This window comes from Falco naumanni, chromosome 9 (assembly GCF_017639655.2).
Source record: "Falco naumanni isolate bFalNau1 chromosome 9, bFalNau1.pat, whole genome shotgun sequence".
NCBI lineage: Eukaryota > Metazoa > Chordata > Aves > Falconiformes > Falconidae > Falco > Falco naumanni.
The window spans coordinates 46,529,487-46,554,620 of NC_054062.1; the positions used below are offsets into that span (position 1 = coordinate 46,529,487).

At 43.7% G+C, this 25,134-nt stretch overlaps 1 protein-coding gene across 3 annotated transcripts; it reads right to left on the reverse strand.

Moving 5' to 3' along the window:
* Positions 1–11,364: 11,364 nt before the first annotated feature.
* On the reverse strand, positions 11,365–24,160 carry VDAC2 (voltage dependent anion channel 2). 3 transcript variants are annotated; one of them, XM_040605500.1, is made up of 9 exons: positions 24,026–24,160; positions 19,915–19,986; positions 18,795–18,844; positions 16,417–16,569; positions 16,275–16,327; positions 15,608–15,835; positions 14,274–14,424; positions 13,319–13,376; positions 11,365–12,434 (listed from the first exon to the last, which is right to left on the reverse strand). In XM_040605500.1, the coding sequence occupies exons 2-9, from the start codon at positions 19,979–19,981 to the stop codon at positions 12,343–12,345; spliced, it is 852 nt and encodes a 283-aa protein (XP_040461434.1). In that variant the 5' UTR covers positions 19,982–19,986; positions 24,026–24,160; the 3' UTR covers positions 11,365–12,342. The 3 variants fall into 3 exon arrangements, with proteins under 3 accessions (XP_040461434.1, XP_040461433.1, XP_040461435.1); XM_040605499.1 differs by lacking the exon at positions 24,026–24,160 and adding an exon at positions 21,345–21,384; XM_040605501.1 differs by lacking the exon at positions 24,026–24,160 and adding an exon at positions 21,325–21,337.
* Positions 24,161–25,134: the final 974 nt, after the last annotated feature.

Here is a 25,134-nt window from a genome sequence, read left to right on the forward strand (position 1 = left end):
CAGGCTTTCTGCGAATTGCTGCTCATGGAAGACAGTTGGCAAGCTCTTTGTGATAAAGCCCTTAGGATACAGGGAAAGGAACATCAACACAAACCTCACCCAAATCCACTCCTTTGAAGGATGAGCAGCTCCCCACACTCCCCAGAAGCCTTGCAGTTCAGACCTGAGGCACACACTGTCTCAGGCACTGCAATCTTGATGATGCTTGGGTGACAACAGCAGCAAGTGCTGTAACTTGCAGCTGGCTCCTTTTTGACGACATAGTCACACAGTTAGCCGCATCCCTGCTTGTGTTCTCTTTATCACTTGAAATCCATCCTAAATGGCCACAACAGAGTGTAAATGAGCTAAGAGGTCAGTGCTGCTTTAAGAGGCTGTTCTCCCTACTAGTCGAGATGAACACAGCTTGGTTTTATCTAACCCACCTACTGAAACTGCACAGGCCTCCTCCAGCCCTGGCATCACCCTTGCACTACCATGAGGAACATGACCATGCTGAATGGCTCCATCCGTTCTTCCAAACAACAGGTACACCAATACGTTCGGATAACCTATGAGCTGCACACACACACGAGATCTGGACCCATCTCTGAGTGGTTTGCAGTACATTTGATTTGAATGCTCATTTCATTTTCACAAAAGCAGCAGCAGTGCTATCGCATCCTTCCCAGAATGAAAATGTAGAAAGCCATCAATAACATGAGAAGGGTCTTTTGTGGAAGGATTTCTGATGAAATCCTAAACAACAAGTACTGAGCAGGAAATTACAAAGCCGATTCTTGCCTCTCTGCACACCCAAGAGTGGCAAAGAATTGTTTCCTACCAGTGAACACTGAAGTTTCTTCAGAGAACTTAAGGTAATAAGGCGTTGGTTTTTTTTGTTTCCTCACCCATCAGTTGCTCTGCCAAGCCCTGCCTCAGGGCAGTGGCATTTCTCTGCTGCATGTTTTTGCCAGTGATTTGCACTGGGATGAAAAGCTCTGTGCAAGTATAAAGCATTACCTCTGCATAATTCTAGTCACACACAAATTGGTCTCATGCATTTGCAGCTACTCGTGCTTTCTAAGTCACCTGTTTTATAATAATAATTTTCAAAGGAATGCTTTGAAAAAGGAAATGAACAAACATAAAACCTGTAAAAGAGGGAAATTAATGTGAGATTTCAGACAAGTTATTTATCTTCCTTTTTGGCTTAGTGCAATAGTGTAGGGATAAGCACATAACTAGCTGCTTTAATATTTACTCCTATTATACGAAAAGTAAACAGCGCTGATAAGTCACTGCTTTCCAGGATTAGATTTCATATTTTAGAGACTGTTTTAAATTAATGCAGAAGCAAACATTATCTTTTTTTCTTATTCATATATTTCCCTAATGAGTTCCAAGCAAATTGTGCCTACTTATATTTTATGATTTTAAATAATTAAAACATTTTATGGAGGCAACTAAAATTCTCCCCAGAGTTAGCAGAAAGATTATTGATTGAACAGATCTCAAGCTACAAGGAAGAAATTATTATTTAGTTTAAAGGCTCATAATATTCTTCCTATTCACCTACTGAAAAACCAAGAGACCGCATTTTTACAGCAATCTTTTGAGTTATGCTGGGGTAGGGACTTGGGTTATGTTAGTGAGCTGAAATGAGTAACTTTCTGACATCATGAAATTAGATTTGCAGAAGATAGTTAATGAGACTGTTATTGCTCCTGTCACGAGTAAATGCAATGCCTAACTACTGCATACGCACACGACAACAGTGTTCATTATCCAGGATAAAGCCTGGTTGTGCATTCACAACACCAAGAATTTTAGTCAAATCCACAAATGAAAAACATCAACAGAATTCCATTGTCAGGGGAGGACTGGTTCACAGGACAGCCAGGCTCTATTTGCCATATCATGTGGCATGGCCACAGGAGTCCATATGGTCATGGCCCAGATGTTACTGGCCTGTAGCACAGCCTCCAATAATAGAAAGGGAGTTTCTACCAGCATGAGAAGAAAGAACAAACCAACCAGCCAAACCACAACAACAAAAAAGAAACAATAAGAACAAACAAACAAAAAAAAAGAAATAGAGACAAATGCATTTTAGAACAGGTGCAAAGAAACCTGTAAAAGGAAATAGATGTTTGCAAATCTAAATAGAAACAAAAAACTGTAACAGCTGGAGATTAAATTTAGGCTTATTTGTAAGGAACCTCTTTCTTGTCCATGACGTCACTCATATAATTTAACTGTTTTTTTAGGAAGCAAACATTAGGAGTTTACATTTAAAGCTAAGCAAAACGTAGCTCCTTGGGCTAGGAAAAAAACATAAATACAAAATTTAGACAAATATGTATTTAAAGATACAAAATGCTGACCTTGAGCATTATTGTTTACTCTGCAGGTCCTACCCTTTTACCCATAACAGCTAAATGCACACAGGCTGCGGCTCACGACTCTCAATGCTTACCTCATTTCTTTATAAAAAGTCCATATTTTTGCATTTGCCTACTACAAGTTGACATTTTTGATGTCTACTACAGGTCAAAACCCAGAAGGCAGGAGAAGCAGTAGCAGCTGCAGCTAGCAGAAGTGGAAAGTTTCTTCAGGTGGTGATGGACACCTCTGAATCCAGGCAGAGCTGTGAGGGCCACGTGGGGACAGGGAGGGGGCTGTGACACCTCCACACCACTCTGTGTGGAGGGACTCATGTCTGTCTCCACCTCTGGCAAGGTCCAGCTCCATGGACAGAGGTGAGAAGGGGTCTCTCAGGTGCCTTCACCCACAGCTGCTACACAGTCACCGCCATCTCCACAGCCTCCCCAGGCCCATCAGCAGGGTATTGGTGTGCCAGTTCCACAATGTCACCTTCAACGTCCTTTAGCCATCTAAATGTCAGCAGCTATAAAACGCTCTCCCAAGACATTTAATCCAGCTTTTCAACGTAATTAGTGGGGTCGTTCCAAAGCAGAAAGCCACAGTTAATTGTGCAACTACTGTGCTGTCACGTATTATATCAAAGAGATTAATACAACCTGAAAGAAATGGCAGGGCCCTCCTTGGTTTCCTTTGAACAACAGAGCTGGATGAGCCTCAAAGACATCCCCAGTGCAGAGGCATTAATTTACTATCAAAGTGCAATTACAAAACAATACTCACTAGGTCAAACTCCTGACAAAACTGTTCCTGTACAAAAAAACCTGCAGTTTCTCCACAGATGTGTAAAGCCAGCTTCTATATCACCTCCAGGTCCTCCCATGGCTGTAGGGGATTTTAGGCACAGTCATGTCCTGGGAACTATTCCCACCAACAAGCAGCAGTCCCTCTCCTCAGGTCAAAAGGATCATCAAGACAGAGCCAGTAGGGTGTCTTGCTGAGGGCCTGGGCCACAGCACCAAAGCTCAGCTCCCTCCACCCCCATCAGGGGCTGCTGTGTGGGATCAGACCTGTCCTCACAATCTGAGACTGATCCAAGTTATCACTGAAAACTAACTTGAAGGAGGCAAAAGCATAGACACATTTAATCAACACCCAGAGACCTGGGGCCCCAGAATTACTTCTGGTGTTACAGAAAGGGTACCAAGCACCACTAAGCCCATCACACTCCCCTTTCTCATGCAGCTTCAGTTACTTTACAGGTGCTACCAAATTTTCCTTTCCTGATTTTCAACTTAGTCACTCACATACCAGATACTGAGTAATGCCCTTTAGCTTAAGCTTAACTTCAAGTGTATATATAAACTCTCAGACATGGACTATGGTAAACTCTTAGTGAAAACTTGAGACTTGCAGCTAGGGTCTGCCCATCGACCCTAGGAGCCATTTATGGTCAACTCCAGAAATTGCATTGAAGGCACATCATTAAGGCTGCAAAGCTAAGCACTCAGAAGTTTACAAAAAACTAATTAAATTTGCACAAGCAATCTTAATTTTGACCATCCCTATTACATATAGGCATTATAATACAGATTTTAATTTTATGGTCAAGCATTTCTGCATCCTACCTCTTATGTGCTCCCTCCTGACATTATTAGGTTTCATTTTACTTCTTTTGCCTTCAGGCTAATAAACTGAGAACCTGAAAATAGCTGGTTTTAGGCAGCCTGTGCCAGTAGAGGATTCCTAGGTCTCGGAAGGGCCAAGCAGCTGTGTGCCATGGTCACATTTCTCCAACAGAAGTCATTGACAAAATTAGGTAATCACCAGCAGAAGTTACAACTGCCTTTTCTGTGTCCAATTATCTTTTCTTTCTGCTTTCTCTTTATCTTATTTCATAAAAGAATATTGGACTGTAACAGCTACAGCAACACCAAGCCATTTCAACTAACTCCCTGTACTTTTCCTCCAACTGATCAAAGGCTATCAAGTAAAACGGAAGACAAAGAGAGGAGACTTAAAAATTGGGGTTTCCTATGCAACAGGAAAGTTATCCTGTGAAGTACTGAAATTAAAGCCTTTCTTTTCATGAAAAGTTTACATTTTAAATGCTTCGCTGCTTCTTTTTCCTTCTCCCCCTTGCTGCTAACCAGGCTGAAGCCTGTGCCCGAAAGCCTGCCCCTCAGGTACCCATCTGCCACCATGCAGGCAGCTCAGCTTGCACGGCCAAGGCAGGCACGTACCCACTTGCAATGAAGACCAACACAGCCACACTGCAGCACGGCCAGCATGCAGGGGCCAGGCGTGCCCCACCAAACAAAGCACTGTGCCTCTGGGAGAGGCTGCACTGAATGACTGTGGTGGGACTGTGTGGTACACCTCTCTGCTACAGCTTCCCCCAAAGAAAAGGAAACTGTAGGAAACTGGACTTTGAGCCAGACTGTTTAAAGAGCCCATGAGAGGGAGAAATTGTGAAGTAGAAGGTGAATTAGTTGGACTGTGCCAGATTGGCTGGGAGACCTACCAAGGCTCCAACATTTATGCATGCTCATGACCTCTCCTTGTGCTGGGCATGATAAAATTAAACCAAGTGAGCTTCAGGCTATATGAGCAGGCTGTTAACAATTTCAGTAGCATGCTGACATACCCTAAAAGCAGTGAGAACCTTTGCTACAAATTGTTAGGTCTCATCTGAAAGCCTACTAGTCTTGCACCAGGACTAAACACTGTACCAGATTTCCCAAAAAACTTCAAAAAAGTAAACAAAAATAAAGCATTTCATCAAACACAGTGGAAGATCAGCCTTCTGCTACAGAAGCTGCAGTACAAGCTTACATCCACACTAAATTACAGCACCCTGAAGAGGTATTTGTGAATTTGTAAATTCATAAGTTTGTACATTGCAACAAACACAATTTATAAATTGCAGTTTATTTAAAAACATTTCATAAAATGTTGATTCCTGAAACACCAGAGATGCCAATTCACACTCACCTGGTGCCATCTCTGCCAGCCAAGGCTCCACAGGTGGCAGTGTGTAAGGCCACCACCTCCACTTGCAACATCCATGGGGATATCTGTCAGACTTGGCCCAATCCAGCCCAACCAATGAACATCCCAAGTACAACAGCGAGCAGCTTGCACTCAAACACTACTACAGCGAAAGCCACAACACCCTCCTCCACTATGGGCAGGCTTTTCCAGGCTAAAGGACACAGGTCAAGCATCAGCAACAAGGGAAGGCAGAAACACTCTCTACCCTGCTCCCAAAAGCACATGTTGCCAATTATAAAAGCGAAAATTATACCAGGTGACTCTCATGATCAATTGTAACCCACCCAATGCACTCAACAAAGTAGCAAGGAAAAAAAAAAATTGCTATAACTGTAAATTTGGCCTGGGTCCAGGCTCAGCCCCAGCCTGCGGGCAGTGCACCCCCTCCTCCTGCCCCCCAGGATCTGAGGGGCTCAACTCACCTGGCAAAGGTGTTTTTACATGCTCTGCTTGGGCAGGGAAAATAGGTCCCAAAGACTAATGAGTGACCCCAAAGAGGGGAACCAGACAAGGCAAGGCACAGCCAGGAGCAGGTGGTGAAGAGCCTGAGGCAGCAGTGCCAGCCCCACAGTATACTGTCCAGCGCCATGGACACACTAGTCTTCTGGTTTTGTCCAGGAAAGACAAATTTTGTACATGCATGAACAAAACAGCCCAGACACAAGATGCCCCCGCTCCCCACCCTCAACTGAATTATCCTGCACAACAGCTTTGTAACAGCCCCTGCATGTGAAGGTGCCCTGGTTTCAGCTGGGATAGCTTGCTTCTTTGTAGCTAGTACAGTGTTGTGTTTTGGATTTGGTGCAAGAACAGTGTTGATAGCACACTGAAGTTTTCAGTTGTTGCTGGGTGATGTTTATACTAAATCAAGGACTTTTTGGTTTCTTGGGCCCTGCCAGCAACAGGGCTGGAGGGGCACAGGAATTGGGAGGGGAGATAGCCAGGGTAGGTGACCCGAACTAGCCAAAGGGGTATTCCATACCATGGGACATCATGCTGAGTATATAAACTGATGGAAGAAGAAGGAAGGGGGGAAACATCTGACATCATGGCATTTGTCTTCCTGAATAACCATTATGCATGATGAAGCCCTGCTTTCCTGGAGATGGATGAGCAGCTGCCCGCTGATGGAAAGCAGCGAATTAATTCCTTGTTTTGCTTTACCTGTTAAATTGTTCTTATCTCAATCCTTGAGTTTTATATTCCTTTCCAATTCTCCTCAACATCCCTCTGGGTGAGGGGGAGTGAGCGAGCACCTACATGGTGCTTGGTTGCCAGCCAGGGTTAAACCACAACAGAAGAGGGTGGTGGTACAGTGCTTCTGGTGGGAGGCTGCTGCCCCACGGCTGTGGCGGCTCAAGCAAGCGAAAGGGTACAAATGCTTCACCATGGCATTCACACAGGACAAGCCCTGAGCAGACTTGCTGGGCTCTCTTCCCTGTCCCCATGCTCCAATTGCTTAATTAGGACTTACTAATTGCAAAGATGGGGGAAGAGTTTGTGAGCTACCTACACTGTGGCAGTGCAAGGTCCCTGGGCTGTGGCCACCCACCCACCGCACAGGCGCCACAGGGCCGGTTCAGCCCCATCATGGTGCCACTAGATGTGGGAAGATCACAAATCAGGCAACGTTTTGGATCTTTTCCGTCTGCCTGCTGGTTTTGGGGAGCTGGTGTGCCCTGTCTTCCTGTCAGCAAACGCTTCTCAAAGCCCAGGGTCTGCAGAACATCCCTTTGGAAATCAAGGGATCTCAAGCCGTTTTGAGATTTCTAGAAAAATGTTGTCAAGCCAAGAGCAGAGCAGCATTCGGGAAGATAACCTGCTTAATTAATTAATTTTGTTTAGATTGGAGAGGGTATGCACCCAGGAACCAGTGGCAGACCGATGTAAGAAGAACAAGACACCTGCTCCCTCAGAAGCCAACACCCGCTGCCTAGGTCTCTCAGGGAGAGAGGACACCCACCTGACGGCGCACACAGGAGTTTTCCTCGGCTAATTCGATTTCTTTAGCTCCGAATCGGGCTTAGACTTACCACGGTTATTATTTTCCCAAAGATTTCCCTCAGTCAGTGAGCAAAACAAGGAGGCGTGCCTGCGAAACGCGCGACGAAGCAGCCTCTCCACAGGTGGTGGTGGCTCCCCAGAGGGCTGCGAGGACAGCGGCGGCCACCAGATGGCGACCTCGGCTCGCGCCCGGGCGGCGCGCGGCTGCCGGTGCCCCAGCCCGCGCCCGGCGGCGATCGCGGCTCCGGGAACAGGGAATTACGGGAACGCTCCTCGAGCAGCTGCAGGGGAGAACATCCCCATCACATCAATGCAATCAATCCAAAAAAACACCCTTCCCCACGCCCGTACCCACACCCCAGAGCTGAACCCCAAGCAGCATAGCAAAACTTAGCATTTCTTAAAGTCATTATGCATGCCTAATGAAGGCTCGGTTGAGTAATGGCACCGTGGATCAATAAAATACCCAAGAAAAAGCTCACTGGTTCCTTGTGTGCTCCTTCCCCAACTCTCCCACCCACGGCAGGCCCAGCTCCAGGGCTGACTCACCCCAGCACACCCAAACCCTCTGCACAAAGCTCACCGAGGGTTTTATAACAGCCATTTCGTATTTTAATGCTCATAAGAGCACTGGCAAAGTAAACAACAAAGGTACCGAGCTGCTACCAACGCCAAATCATTAAACAGAGTCATTACTTTTGCATTAGGATCTTCCTCCATGGATCCAGGACAACGAGCATCCCATGGAAACACCCACTAACACTGGGAAGGTTTCTGGTGCGAGTGCTACTGCGGCGCTGATTTCAGCAGAAAAGTCTCACTTCAAAACACATGCTGCACCAAAGGGCAAATGTTTGGAGCTGAAACAGTCTGCCTGCTTGCCACCTTTAAAGGCCTGCCAGCACTCTTCCCACCACCAGTAGATGAGTGTAGATACAAACCAAACTTGCGCAACACCCCACATCTCCTCTAAAAGCTTTTTTGCAAGTTTTAGTATCATATTATTTTTCAGATACTGCTGTGCGAAAAGTTTGCCTCTTTTTACATGACATCAGCATCAAACTCACAGCTGAAGTAGAAGATGCTGTACGTTAGGCTCACAAAAATTAGTTGTTTATTGCTTTCCATTCTACCCAGCAGCATGTGGGAAGACAGACAAAACAGGCAACTAAAAGGCAGGCCAGGAATGATCAGAAGGGAAACCACTAAAATACAATGAACGCACACTACAGAAATTGGTATAATCTGTATTTTTATTCCTACTCCAGATCAGGAACAGAAATATTCCACTGCAACAAGAGGCAGGCAAACAGGATAAAACTGCTTGCAACAACCGTAGCCCTTCTGTGCCACATAACAACCAGCTTTTCCTTAGGGTTTTCCTTCCTGCCAGTTCACGGGAAGCATTTGACCCTGCCCTTAAGACACTGCTGACACAGGCGTGACCCAGCATTTGCCATCACTAGCGGCTTACCTTGCACAGAACTGCTTCTGTCTCTGCAGGCTGCTACGATGAGGAAACAAGGACCTTTGACATAAGCGGGGCTGAATCATCCATGCGTGGGCCGCTCTTCTGTTTGCTGGGTTCTGCTTCCTACAGAAGTGCAGTCACCGTACATTTAAACGCATCTTTGCGCCCCGCAGACCGACTAGCACAGCCACGGGCAAAACACCAGCACAGGGCATCAGACAGCAGCCAGCATGCTGCTACCACCGGGCTTCAGCCCAGCCATAGGGAAAGGTAAAAACCTCTGCCCCAACGCTCGGGGAGGGGGGGTTCCATGCCCATTCTGAAATGGTTCCAAACAAATTTCCAGGTTTTGAATGACTGCAGTGTGCAAGAGGCAGGTTTAAGAATATACCACACCAAGCTGTACCATGTGAAGAGTGCAAGGTTAATTGAAACAACCTGGAGAATTTCTACTGCAAAGCAAGAACGTAAACATTGGGGTCACACTGCCAGCAACTTCCAAAATCCAGGGCGTCAGCATCCCACCATTTAGGAAAGCACGATTAGGTTTCCTCGCAGTATGCACACAGGTAACCCCTACTCCAGCTGCGCCAGGCAGGAACGCAACACTACAGTTCGCACAAACAAGATGCACAGCCATGCTCAGGTCATCGGTTATCTCAAGTGGTTTTATTTTATTCAGAATGACACCTGAGGAAAGGCTGGCTAGCGCTGGAAGTTATTATTAAGGCTTTTTACATGTCCTAACAGAATAGAGCTATTTAAACTACCAACGACATTCCTTATCACGGAACTCCAATTACACCACCAGCTTCTATAACACTTGAAAAGGAAGTTTGAAAACAGTTTTTATACAGCTCACTTGAGAGATGTCAAGAGATAAGACACTGGCTGAACTTCCTTTCCAAGCTCAAAGTGGTTATTTATGACAGAATATTTTAGGAAAACAAACATTTTCACAGTTGTCTTAAACTACTGCAAAGCCCTTTCATCTCTCCAGCTGCCTATCAGCATCGTAACAAATGGAACTACTTAAGGTTTAAAGGCTGAGGACTAGTAAAGTGATGGACATGAACACAAAATAAAATGAACAGGTTCAAGTTTTCCATTACTAATCTGTACAAAAACTCTGCAATATCTGCCTTTAGTTCACTTGCCCATTTTGTGACCTCAGGAAAAACAGCCAGAGGTGAGCAGGTAGTCAAGAAAAGGGTTAGAGTTGTTGGGGGGGACACGACGGGACCCACAAAAAAACCAACCAACCAAAACCCCAAACCACAAAAAAAACCCACAAGACACCACCTCCAAAAAAAAAAAAAAAAAAAGTATCAGATCATTATAACCCTATTAAAAGCTTCCAAAAACGCATCAGTGTTGCAGCCATGCTGGTTTAAGGATGCAAAGTATCATTCGTAAGTAAAAGTGAGTCCTTTATTTGCCCAGGTGTTAGAGGGGGACAACACATACAGGCACACAGCATTTTTTTCCTCCAGAAGCTACCTGAACACACTTTGTGAGGCACCGAAAATTGTTATACTAAAAAAAGAACCTGTACTAAAACTCCAATGTCTGGTTGCAGTCTCTAGCTTTAAGTGGCCTAGCACATAAAAACACAAACTAAAAATACAGTTTATGAACGTTAACGTGCAATAAGAGAGCAACAAACTGCACCTTACACGCTTCTTCCTTCACCAAGTGGTGGAAGTGCTCCTCAGAAGAGGACATGTAGTGACAACAGGCACTCCAGAGCACAAATGCCACCGAACCTTCTCTTTGTCACTGTCACAGTTTAACAAAAATAGTCAAATACACTAGTAGGCCTGCTCAAGGGCCTAAGCTGGAAGCTTAAACCCTGCTCTGTCTTCTGCAAAGAAGGTGGCTCAGCTATTCCACAGCTAAAGCCTAAGCACAGGCCGTTCACAGCACAGTACTGTACTTACGATTCTGAGCAGAAGGGCAACAATGCAGGATGGCGCACCACCTCAGCAACTGCTACAGCTTTTACTGGGGTTAAGTCTAATCCACAGCACAAGCCCAACACAGCTAGCTCACAAACTAGAGATGAAGCTCCCTGGTCACAAGCTAGCCACCTGCCCTGTAAAGGAAGCTGCTGTGAACTACACACTGCAAGCCTGAATATCAAAACACCTTTCCCAGCTATGACAGACTTTAAAAAGTAGACTCCAGGCACTCCTCTGAACTCAGTAAATCCCTGTTCTTAAATGAATGCACTGTAACTACATGTATTTAATATATCCCACACTGAAGGCATTCACAACTTGTTACGTTTGACTTCAAAGGACGTTATGTTTACAGACAAATATCCCTAATACTTCTATACTCTCTTAATTCTAGACTGGAAAAACATGAGAGTTTTTTCCATTATTCTGCACGTTTCTGGACATGAAATGGGTATCTGCAATGATTTATTAGTCAAAGTGAAAGCAAAATCGGATGCGTTTTCCTCTGTCTCCATTTAAAATGAAGCCTTTATTTCAAACATTTTAAGCAGAAACCTCTCACAGCAGTTGGGATAAGCAGGCTGTTATACCATTACACTGTTACACTCAGTTGCAGAGATACGTCTCACTTCATACAAATATAAGCAAAAGGTGTGTTTGTGGTGAGGTTTTTCACCCCTTGGGCAAAAGCATCAAGGAACAGTTCTTAAATGTCTTAGCGTGCCACGTACATCACTGCACTCTTTGCATCAGGAAGCCAGCTAGTAACACAGTACACCTTGCCCGTGGAACACGGGGGAATCAAACCGCTGTGTCATGACAAATCTTACCTGACAGAAAAGCACATTCAACTTGCTTGAGGAATCCAACCATTCAGTGAAAACCATCTATATTCAGTGCTGTCATGGGTGAGGTGGAGGGGTCCTTAATTGCACAAAGGTATAGAGCACTACTTCTTGGGTTATTTTATGTTAAAACTTAACTGAGCACTACCCTCACATCTTAACTCTTAAAATATCTGAGGCACAAGTATGTGTGTGGACTTGTTTTATTCGTAATTTGTCTTGGGATACCAAATGTACTTCTACTTCAAGTGAATTAACAAACTCTTTGACCTCATTTCAAAAAATCCACGGATCCATTTTTCATTCAATGGCAATACCAAATGTTAAGAGGAACATAAAAACAAACATGCACACAATTGTACAGTTTTCATAGATGTCTATTTCATTATTTGTGGGTAGCGCATTAAACAGTTAAATACATTTAAATAATGTTTAAGTGACTGCACTAATGCAGAATTTTAACTAGATGGGTAACCAATTTAACTAGAAACCAGCTAACAAGTAACTGTCTAAATACTTCAAATACAGCTCTTGTTCTAGGTCATCCTTCTTGGAAAAAAAAAAGCCTGCTGGTCACATTGGAAATACATTTTAAGGCCAAATTCTTCTGATATCCCTTCTCTGCAGCAGTTTCTTCACCTTTTTAAGCCTCCAGTTCCAGGCCAAGACCAAGTTTATGGCCACCAGCATTGATGCTTTTCCCATCTATCAGGGCAGACAGTGTAAGCTTCACACCTGTAAGATTTTTTAAAACAGCATGTTTAGAACAATCAGAGTAGCTTTCATGCAACTCAACCTCCCTCATTACAAGTCCCAGTTGTAGCTCGTTCTATTTCATTACTTTCCTCTAAAGATTTCTACAGAAGAATCCATTTACCCATAAAATCCTATTGAAGGGTAGCCATGTGAACCAAGCTGAATGCTTTTCGTAAATACCGTGTTATACAGTGAATATACAAAGTCTCTAATTGGTAAGTATACAAGAGCTCTCCTTTTCTACATTAAAGTGAGCAAAGGAGGAGAAAAATTATGTATAGAAAGACAGACACTTTTACCAAGGAAGGGATGGAATGAAACTACCGTTTTTATTTGTTTTCAGGTAAGGAACTAACCAATGGTAATATAGCACTAACAGGTATTTTCATACTTAAGCCAAACAAGTTAAGTTCTGGAGGTGCTTGGTTGGGATTTTTTGCTAGTATTAAGAGCAGGAACTATGCTCTTTTGACAATGAATCATTATTTCAAGGCCTGCTATCATTCAATATGGTACGACTGGAGAAAGCAAGGCTTAAAAAAACAACACCCCCCCCCCCCCAAAAAAAACAAAACCCAGACTGCTTTGCACAGCCTAAAGCTAAGCTATCAAACAAAATACAGTCCACTCCTACACAATCAATGAGGCATATGATGCAGATGTACCATTAGATACAAAGGAATTTGTCTTGTTCAGGTAAAGATTTGATGTGCAACATATAAGCTGCTGTAAAACATCTACTTTGCCTTCAAGACAAAACTATTCTGAAGGGAAATAGTTGCATATAAATGTACAGATCTCAAACATTTCCTTTGTGGTGCATAAAAGAAAATGTATGTGACAATTCATGTGATGCCCCTTACCTGGCCTCAGGGTCTGGGTGTAACCCACTCCAACTAGACTAGAATTGTTCACTTTTGCCTGAAAAAAGAACAAGACAGAAGCAATTGAAATAGTGTAACTGATTAGTTCTTTGTTAGTTCTCCATTCAGAAGCCAGAGAACTGTGGCAACATTGCCATTATCAACATAAACCAAATTTTACTTGTTCTTTCGATATCTGTGCTTATGAGATTGTCTCTTTCCAGCTCTGACCTTGCCCCCCAACTTACCTACAGCTGAAGTAGCGACATATTTAAGAGCAGGGTGAATGTAAGGGCACAGAACTGTTAATGCAATGTAGTTTGACAGGTGAACTTCCCCACTCCCCCCTTTCCAGAAGGCCATAGCAATTTGCCACTATGGCCTCCCAAAACAAGCCACTTGAGAAGAATCCTCCACGTTCATATTATTACAGAAGAATCAGTATCTTGTAGGTCCAACCAAGTCAAGCAGCAAACACTTTGTAACATCATCATAAACAACATGCGCATATAATTTGTATCACTTCCTCTACAGATGATTCCAACAATCCTGGTTCAATTCTAGCTTTATAACACACAAAACACTCTGCATATCGCTTTTTTAACCAGTACCACCAGAGTTCTTACCATGAGAATATGACAGAACTCCCCAAAAACTGGTTTAAAAAAAATCCTGTAAGCTTATGGAACTAGACATGAAGGGGTTTTTCTTTTTTTTTTATAAATACATTAAGTCCTCCAGAGCAGCACATCTGACAGATTATAAGAGACCCTGCTGTATGCAACATTATAGAATCTAAATACTGCTGGTTTATTTATAGCCGCCTGGATTGTAAGAGCAATTCCTACACCACTTCGTGACCTACTACCTTCTTTTGTACAAATAACACACAGATTCACAGGAAGTGAAAGTCCACTGTGCTTAGCACAAACCTTTTGGTTAGAGCTGTACTTACAGAGATAGAAGCAGTGGAATCCAACTTGTATTTAGCCGCAATGCCAAAGCGAGTGCTGTTGCTACCTGCTGTCCAAGCCAGGTTTACAGCAGTTTCAAGATTGTCACTCACTTTCTGGTAAATTGACCCACCAAATTCTGAACCATCATTGCTGCACAAATTGAAAAAAAGTTAGTTTCCTATATTTACATAATCCAAATATCTTTTTAAAAAAATACTTAATTTTTTTATTCAAATGAGAATTCCAGAAGTTTGAGTTGTTTCATATTTTTGGCAGAAGGGGAGATGAACAAAGGCTTCAGGGCAAAATTAAAACTGCAACAATTAATGAAAAAAAAACCAGTTTCACATAGTACTACAGCTAATTCTCACACTAGTGTTGAACTAAGTACTTGAATGTAATTCCAGACCACACCCTTACAGAACAGGTAAACGTTAAAGAGTTAAGAAATGGGCATTCTTAATTTTATGTTTATTGAATACATGGTGTTCCCAAAGAATTAGATAGCCTTTTTACTAATATCAAACATTGTGACAGGCTTTTAAACTGAAATGGAATTCTTACAGCCCAGACTATAAAGTGTTTTGTAGCTTCCTCCCATACCCCAACTTCCATAAACCTAGAGAGACAGACACCATCCCCATCCTCCCTCTTCAAAAGCGGAGACTTCTACCTTTAAAATCAATTATTTCCTAACTAAACACACTGGAACAATTCAAACTTTTATTAAAACACATTGTTCTTCAGAAAGTTTTGAACAGCTTGCTCTGAAGAACTTTTAAGATCAAAATGCAGCAAGTCTGAAATAAAGTTTATAAACAAGGTGTCTTAAACTTTTGTTACTGTTTCATGCACTCTTCATTCCAGACAGGCAAGAAGATCAACCTACTCGGAAAGTCCAAAACCAAAGCTCTAGTCTTGCTCCAGAAAAATACTGCTGGCCTACTTAAACAGTGCAACGCTAATTACTACCTCTAACAAATCTACTGCCTGTGAATTATAGTCAGATACAATTCAGTGTAATGGGAAAGCTGGAAAAAGCATTATGATCAGCTCTGTGCAACTGAACTACTGCACCTGCAATGTGGATGTACTTCAGTGTTTGGCAAGCTCTAGCATATATTATGCTGTAAGTGCTAACAAGCCACAGGTATTTACTGTTTTGAGAGCGCACGATACAAAGCAAGATTTATCATTTATTTAGTTTCATATTGAAAAATGCACTCTACTTAATGGCCTTACAAGCATCTCTTTCTAGTCAAAACACAGATGCTTGAAATAGCAAGTTAGAGAGTCTGCTGCTGTATATCTGGACACAATTTTCAGTACTTACACATTAGTGTGCAGTTGGAAGTCTCCAGTCTTGTAACCCACAGAGAAGTTATTTCTTGTCAATTTTGATTTGGCACTATCAAAAGTCATCTGATAACCGGCAAGCCAGCCTTCATAACCAAAGACAGCTGAACCATGGATTGCAGGTCCAGCAAAATCAAAGTCAACATCACAACCTAGGTTTAGGCATTCACGTTTATAAGCTGACTTAATTTTACCGCTTTTCTTTCTGAAACAGAGAAAGAGTTATCTTAAGACAAGGCTTGATCTTCCTCAATAAACTTCCAAATTCGAGCCACGTGACTCCACACAATGCATCCGAATTCCACGCACAGGCATCCTCTAGACTGGGCCAAAGTTCTGCTAGCCCATCAGGCAAACAGGCATTTTGTGATGAATGCAGAGGCATTTTCACGCCTCCTGCAATCTTCCAAGTATTTCTATCCCAGAAAATAAGCAAAGCAGGCTGTTGTGAAATGCCCAGTACTAACCCCGTAGGATAAGATGCGATGCTAGAGAGCAGAAGCCTTTATCATTGGGATTTGTTAATTTGGATTAATAGCAAACCATACAAACTTCTCTGTCAATGCAACAGACCAGATGAATGTTTACTGACCATGGGTGTTATTACTGCCCTATATAAAGGCAAAAAGGTTAACAATTCTTACCCCGTATTTGGTGAGAAAGTTGTATCAAATGTCAACTTCAAGCCTTTGGCAATCTAATCGGAGGGGAAGAAGGTAAGATAAAAGCTATAAATTTGGTTCTGCTAGTTCAATAGAACAAATAAAGACTCTCCTAATCTATTACCTGATCTTCAATTGCAATTTCTGTTCCCAGAGTGTTATCTGTGTTCCATTTTTCTGTGAAAGTCAGCCCATACTCAGTCCATTTGTATTTGGTCTCCAAGCTTCCATTCACTTTCCCAGTGTCTGTGTTTGACGAACCAGATGTTGTGAATTCCTAAAAAGGACAGTGTCCACGTTATACAGAAGATACATGTGATCCTGAAAGCATTACACAGTGCCAAAAGAGAAAAGACTGTTCTTCAGCAAACACTAAGATCTTGTTACTCTACACAAGTTAAACAACCTAAGAACAAGCTGGGGGTGGGTGGGGGGTGTGTGATGACATGGTCAAGAACTAATAGACAATTCATGCCTACATGGAGGACCCCCCCCCAACTCAACTGCAGTGTTTCTGCCACTATTACAAAACGCACAGGGCTGCAACGTAACTCAGAAGCAAGACAGTAGCTACTGCGCATATTCTCCTTAAAAGCAGAAACAAGTTCCTGAAATACAAGGTTAAGTTTGATACTCCTAATGAGCAAATTAAAAAATCAAACCAAGAGCTAAGAACATTATAAGTCATGTAATGCAAGCCTGGTAAAAATCTTTAAGGATCACATATGCATTTTCATTATTCCATTCAACCACCTCCAAAGATAAATCATGCACAACGGTAAAAAGTCATAGAATGCCATCATTTTTCAAGTTAGGGGTGGGGTGGGTGGTGGTTTGTTGTTTGGGGGTTTTTGTTGCCTTTTAAGAGAGTCCTCAGTCTACCCAATACACCAAGCCTTCACATAAGCCACAGGCACACATGTTTTTACTGACATTATAAAATTTCTATTCCCCTGACACTTCGGTTTAACGACACACAGGAAGAACACTCATATTTGAATTGTGAGCTAAGGGAACCGTCTGATTTTATGCTTCTGGTACAATCTTACTTGGAATTCTTGAAAGTATTTTAAAGTTAACCATATCACTCACATCTTATTAAATAAAGCAATCCCTATGTCTCTCACTATTTGGATTCTCACAAAGAACAGAACGATTTCTGTGTACCACTGTTCAGAAACTGAAAGCAATACCAAGCAGAAGTCTAGTCTGCAAATACATGTTAAAAGAGCTCTTTCCACTGAAATATTTTTGCCCTTATGATTTAAAACATTCAAAAACACAGAAATCAAAATTTCAATCTCAGACTTCCTCCACGTACAGTGTTATTTTCAAGTCAAATTCTCACACTCACTTTCCGCAGAAGGAAACAGATTTAAAACCACAAGTCATTAAACATTCATACTCTCCCAGCCCAAGAGCTACTGCGCACCGCAAGTGCGCATGAGGCTGATCGTTAATGGTGGCTGATCAAATGTAACCAAGGCAAACACATTCACCTGCATTATGTGAGCGAACCACTGAACTATCCACACAGCTGCAGCATTCTAAGTAAGGTCAATTTCTTGGCAAGCGACAGCAACCTCTCAAGTTCAAATACCTGCAGCTTTAACTTCCTGCTTTGTGCTGTTCCTAGCGCACGTGTGACTGTGACCATTGTGGTACCAGCTTCAGGAGAAGCAAACTATTACATAATCTCTTATCTCTGCTTTAAAACATCTGCAGTACACACATGCCAGCACTTTCTCCACCTGGGAGGGATGGCTAATAACTGATACGAGATTCACATGAGGGCTTGAATTTTTCAGAGAGTTTTACCAGTATTACTGGGTAGTCCTCAAAAGAAATGAGCTAAAATAATAAAGAACACAGCAATAATAGGGCTCTTGCAAACTGTGCTTCAGTTGGCATACAGACTTCCAGAAAAAACACAGCATATAAACCATGCGCCTCGCTTGGTAGTAAAGCTTCCAGTTTGGGGGAAAAAAAATAATCATCTACCTTTATTTCTTGCAAAGTCTGCTCTAGAAATAGATAAAAGTATGGGAGGCACTGCTTGCATGACTATGCATTTTGCATAGAACACTACTCCAACATTTTAATACCTTTAAAGAGGAGCTAAAGATTAAACATGTTAATTCACCACCAGCTAATTCACTCAAGCATCAAGATGCCAGAAAGTTCCACCAAAGACAAATATTATGATAAGGTACTTGAGAAATAAATTATGTGTACTATGACTGATACATTGGAATACTTCAAAAATGTGTCAGTTATCTGTTCACCTTCAAACACAAGAGAATTTGGGGTTTTTTAGCAAAGACTACTAAACAGTGCAATACCCCTGTTACATTCAGAGTAAGTGTCACATCTTCAGGGGCTTCTGAAATTAACTGACACCAAAAGTTTATCATTCACATAACCTATAAACTACTTAGCAGCATCTGGAGGATGTCCCATAGCCAGAAAAAAAAAAAAAAAAAAAAAGGTATTTAAACTCACCACTCCGCTTGCAGATTTTGTTTTCACATCCAGTTTCACCAACCCAAAACCTTAACAAATAGAAATCAAAGTTACACCAATAGACTTTAACTAAGACCATCCACCACATTTTCCAAGAAGCTGGTTTTCCAAGCAGTCTTGTGTGCCACGTACATACACATATAAAAACCACCATAGACTGCCTTCAGTAACAGTCAAGTTTTAGATGCCACAGCAGATAGAGGTGGCCACTCTAGAACAAGCCAGTTCTGTTCCAACATAACCACACAGAAAGCGGGGAGTAGCCTCTCAGTTGTACTCTGCACATTTAGCTATGAAACGATGACTTCCAAAAGTAAATTTATTGTCAGACAAAATGTACTCTTTTCTGTTCCCAGGATGGCATCAGCTTTGTAGTCGGTGCCACCCGAAGAGCCCTCCCAATGCAAAAAATTCATCTCTCCGCACCAGTAAGAAGTATCTCAAAGTAAAAAAAAAAAAAACAAAACCAAAAACCAACAAAAAACCAAACAACCCAACAACTGTAGAAATGAAGTCACTGGGAAACATACAGCCATTGGAACTGTAATGTAAGTAGGTTTTATGGGAGTGTCAATTGACATTGTTACCCTTAGAGCCGAGCAATAGCCTTGGCTCAAAAAGCCTTCACATGCATCCCCAAAGACCAGAAAGAAACAGCGGAATTCAACTACGCAACTGCCTGGTGTTAAAGCATTTTAAAATGCTGAAGGATTTTTTTTTCCCATGGTTATTCCCCTTTCTATTCTAAAAAAAGGTCGTAGTGTTACAGCAGTATATATCCCCTTCTGTATCAATAAATGTTGTGGCACAGACAGACTGGTAAACAAAATGTACTCCTAAGTTGAACTACGCTTGGGGTTACATGCTTGTATACCTCTGACAATTATGTGGCTAAAGCAGTAAGATTTAACAGACTTCACATCAAAACAGACCATAAAAAGCCTCCAACAATGTTAGTTGATGGTAATGATAGACAAAAAACATGCTCCCCCTCCACAGAAACACAGGCACTTGAGCATTCAATTTTACATAAAGGCTTAAAAAGGTAATTCATGGCTGCAGCAGAAACACCACATTTTATAAAAAAAACTACTCTTACCATATCCTTTATTGAAGATATCTCTGGCAGATTTGCCAAGGTCTACATATGATGGAGGAATCGCCATTGGAGCTGAAAGGTAATGGGCTAATTAATAGTGAACCTTTAACCATTGCGCGCGCGCACAAAAAATGCTACCATAACTCTTTGAAGATCCTCATTAAGGCAGATCCATATAGGAAAGCGATTAATAGACAGATGGCTCGAACAATTACAGTATTCTGTGAAACGCCTACAGATTTTGAGCGACGGTCACTGCAAACACTGAATGTTTTCCTGGCTTCAGTAATCTGCTTGTAGAGAAGAGGCATTACAAGACCACCCAGTTCGTAATTTTTCAGGTAGACTTCTCCATACATTTTTAATTACCAGAAATCAAGTAATAGATCCCATTTCCAGAGTTCGCAGTTACCACCAAAAAACAGCAAACTGGAAATCTGAAAAACTGTAATACAGACAGTTGTTTCCTGAAGTTCCACAAAATCCAATTTGACAGATGCTTTTGAAAACTACTTGGAAGGACCCACAAGCTTTTATTTTCAAAATTTAAAAAGAGTGCGTATCTGTTGTACAACATTATTTGCCAAGTATTTTAAAGGGTAAGACATACAACTTCAAAAGAAACATCTAATGCCATCAATGCCATCAACCTGATGAAGTTCCCCATTCCCATTACCCACCCCCGCCGCCCTCCCCCCATAACAAGCAAGAGTGTAATTTTCGGGTGTTGTCTTGTTAAGTTTAAAACAAACAAGCAGTAGGAGTGCTGGGTCAGTGAGAAAAGCTCTCTTCAGGAATCCCCCTCACAGACAGGGAGCCTCTGGCAACCTCGCTGTTAAAGAACCTGTCATTCAAGACTAGTTATCACCAAGCCTCCCTGGAAGATGGATAGATACCAGCCAAAGGTCTCACACAGGCCTGTATGGCTCTCCCTCCCTGTGAAGATAGACTTTATCTGTACCTTCCCTTGCTGACTGTTTCCCCATGATTTAAATAGCAAAAGACCACTGTTAGAGAGGCACTGTGTTTTGAAGTCTTAAAACACAGAAAACGGTGTCTTTCAAAGAGTTAGTAACTTCCCCAGCCATGCTGTGAAGGGGGGAGGACACAACTAACTAACTAAAGAGCATTAAAAGGCTAAACACAAGCAAACAAAAACCTCCTCTTATCTTCTCAAACTGTTTGGTCACATTTGTTTTGCAGAGAAAGTCAGATTAACATAACTGACTGTTTATCTTGCTCTTGTGTGGCCTGGGTTTTTTGTTGTGCTTTTCTTTAAGTGAATGGAAAAATATCTTCAGAGCCTCAAAAATAACAAGGGCACTACGCTCACATGTTAACTTTCAATGGAAAACAGGAAAGATTACTTTTTTATATAGTACATTTAACCAATATTTACATTTTCAACACCTGGCTATAAAATTGCTTACCTTCTGTAGATCTCTGCAAGATCATAAGTGTTTCAATAATACAACACCAAGACAAGTTGTTACTTTTTCCCCTCAAAAAAAGTTTCATTCCATCTTTTCATGTCCTTATCTACACAGAAGTAAAACTCTCCTGGAACACCTGATTCAGTAAAATTTCCTTTAGGGCACCATTCCTCTACAGAGATTGTAGTTTCAGAATAGCAACCACATTAAAAAAAAAAAACAACTAACTAACTCAAATTACACCTGCCATATGCAGCCTAATAGTATGAACTGCTAGTGGTTTTAAAAATTCCACTATTTTAGCAAGCAATGGTAAGGCACAAGACTGTTTCTTACCTTGCTACAATTTCTAATAAAGTTTTCCAAAGTATCTTATTCCACCTCCCTACGCCATAAAAAGGTAACTTCAGCCTCCTCTGAGCAAAAAAAATTACATTCACAGTTTAACTAAAAAAAAAAAAAAAAAAAAAAAACCAAAACCACCCTTCTTTAGTAAGGAGTTTTGAATTCTACAAACAGGTCACTGTAGTAAGACATCCATTGCTTGTTCAAGAACACAAAACAAGTCTGTTTTTCCACAGAGTTAAAGCAAACTGACTCTTAATAAAAGAGCGAAAAAAAAAAAAAGACATGAAAATTACTTAAAAGCACTGGAAGTTTAAAAAGGCTTAGCCCAAATTTGAGTCCGTAATAAATAACCCTAAGTCTTGAGGGAAAACAGAATTCTATAGCAGAACAAATACTAATCCCTAAACCAAACTATTAAATGGTTCCCATTATTTATTCAATAGAAAGACGCAGGTGGTAGAGCAAATTACAAAAAAGTGTGGGAACACTGCTCTTTCCCCTCTAAATTTCTGCTGCATGGCAACTGTACAGTTCATTAGCAGTTTAAAACAATTTAGAGATGGTTTAGCTATGTATTTTTTCCTTTAATGAATAGGTCTCACTACTAACTAGCATCTTCAGAAGAATAATTACTTCTAGTTTTAAAGTTTTATAATAGCCTTTAGCACAGACATGCTTCTACAGTACAAATGAGCTTTTCACTTTTATTTCCAATCTGACTAGACAACCATTACAGACAGCAGATATGCTAAGCAGTAGTGCCCCAAGAAGTTACCAAACTGGTATCTGTGTCTAAATTCAAAGGTTTACTACAGTAAAAAGGATGCTGCCATTTCATCTGGCCTAGTTAAGCATCTTCCCATTGCACGGAAACCGAACAGTATTTGTCAACCAGTCTACAAGATGCAAGTTTTGCAATAAAAAGTTGAAACAGAATACAGCTGTCACGCTGCTGTTCTAATCCTATACTAACAGGGATGGACAAGGACAAAAGGGGAAAACAAGGAGTTAATTCTGGGTATACTAAACACCCCAGAAGCCAGTGCCATCACCAGAATGCTCAATAAATGAAAACAGGACACCACCACCACCCCAAAAAATAAAATAAAATCATTCCTGTGTCCTCCAATGTTCGCAACTTAGCTAGGTTTGCAAATTCTTATAATCAAAAGTGATTTTCTTCTACCGTATTTTCAAGTATCTTTCACTTAAAAACTACTAATTACAAGTGAGTAAAATATAAGTAGCATTTAGCTACAAGAGGTTTGCTGTGAAAGTGACTACCAGATAATCTTATTCCTCATTTCAAGAACACAGAATCCACTTGAAGCAAGTGGGAGCTCCACCCTGAAAAAAAAAAGTGGCAGCTACCACCCTAAAAAAATAAGTTTAATTAATCTGTTATTCAAGAGCCATAAACACATTTTCTTCTTCTGTTAAAAAAAAAAAATCCCAAGAACAGAAAAAGGCTTTAATGTTATCAGAATTATTACATCACAGTTTTCATCTGAGAGTTTTGAAATAACAATCTCAACACCTTACAATTAAAGGAATGCCAAGGACTTCTACGAAGATTTCTAGCCATTTTAAGACCTTAATATGTCGAAGATCAGGCTAGAGATTAGATCTAGCTATAATAAAAAGAGCTTCAGTACTCACGCAATTTAAAAAGAAAATGGCAATATCTACAGGGATTTTTTTTTTTCCAGAGATGTAAAGAGCAACGGAGAAATTACTGGGAAAATACTTTGTTAAAACACATTAAACACGTAGCGATCTTTCAACCTAAGCTGCCGCTACAGCTTAATAATTAAAAAATATATGAGAGCTCTCGCCAGGGGCAGCGGCCGCGCCGCCACAGCCGGGCCGCGCACCGGCCCACGGCCCACCGCCCTCGGAGCGGGGCACCGGCAGGGCCGCGGGGAGGCGAGGAGCCCGGCCGGGAGGCGGCACACCCTGCCCCGCGCCAGCTCCCTCCCGCCGCCGGCCCGCCGCAAGGTGAACTCCTCGGCGCGGCCATCTTGGCCATCCCGGCCTGACCCCCGCGCGCCCGCCGCGCCGCCCCTTATGTAACCGCGGCCCGGCCCGCACGCCCGGCACAGCGCGGCGCCCGCCCAGGCCGCGGGGGCAGGCGGAGGGAGCAGCGCGCCCGAGAACCCCCCACACGCAGGCACACGCCCCGCCGGCCACCCCCGCCCCGCCGTCAGCCTGGGCGCTGGGGCTGGCACCGCCGAAGCCCCCAGCCCCGCTCACCACCCCTCCGCCCGCCCGGGCGAGCCCCGCCCGCCTCCCTTGCTCCCGCGGGGCCGGTCGCGGCGGCGGGCCGGCACCTGGCTATAGCGCGGGAGGGCGGCGCGGCGGGGGCTCGGGCGGGTCTCGCCGTGAGGAGGCCGCACTGCTGCAGCCGCTGGCACTGGAGGGCGAAGTGAAGGAGACACCGATCCGCCCGCCGCCGCGCAGGACCCCAGCGAGCCGGGGCCGCCCCGCCCGCCGCCTGGCCCGCCCGCAGCGCCGCAGCGCCGCACCGCCACCCGCCCGCCCGCCGCGCCGCCGCCCGCGCTGCAGAGCCGGGGGGAGCGGCGGGAGAGGCCGCGGGGCCGAGCGAGGAGGCGGGCAGCGGGCACGGCGGCGGGGCAGGCGCTCGGCGGGGCAGCCCCGGCGGCCAGGCGGGGTCCTGCGGGCGGGGCGGGGCGGTAACGGCCGCGCCAGGGCCCGCGGGGCGGGAGGGGCAGCCTGCTGCGGGTGCTGCGCGGGGCGGCCGCTTTCGTCAGGGGCGGGGGAGCTGGGCGGCACGGAAAGGGCTGGGGGAGCCCGGCCCCAGCCGCCCCCCAAGCGCATTTCTCCGTAGGAGAGTTTATAAAGAAAGCGGCGTTTTCCTCCACATGGTGCTGGGAGGCTGCGGCGCGGCGCCCGGCAGCGTGCCCGAGAGGATCCGTGCCCAGGCGCGCTGCTCCTCCCCACTAGCGGTATACTAGTCCTCCGTTCAGGGCCCACCTGCCATCGCGCCTGAGCTTGCGACGCCCTTTGCCCAAGGAACAGCCACCGAGGCCGGCTCCGCAGCCAGGCACGGCCCTGCCGGTGGCATTGGCCGGGGAGCACTGGTTTGGGCGGAGGCAGCCCTTGCGCCTCGCAGCCCCCCAGGACCCCTTCCCCACAGCAGCGGGCCTCGCGGGGTGCTGGGTGCCAGTGCAGTGCCCAGCATACCTCCGCAGGGATGCTCGCCTTGCCTGTCCCCTGAAAGTTGAACACATGGCACTCTGTGTGCTCTCCTGTTGCTGCCCCTGAACCTGCAGATGCAGCCACGCGCCTGTCCCACAGCTGATCTGGCAGCTTCTGCACCATCTGCGCCTGTCCCACAGCTGATCTGGCAGCTTCTGCACCATCTAACCAGGTTTGCTGCGTCTTCAGACAAGTGCCACAATCTCCATGCTGCCTAAGC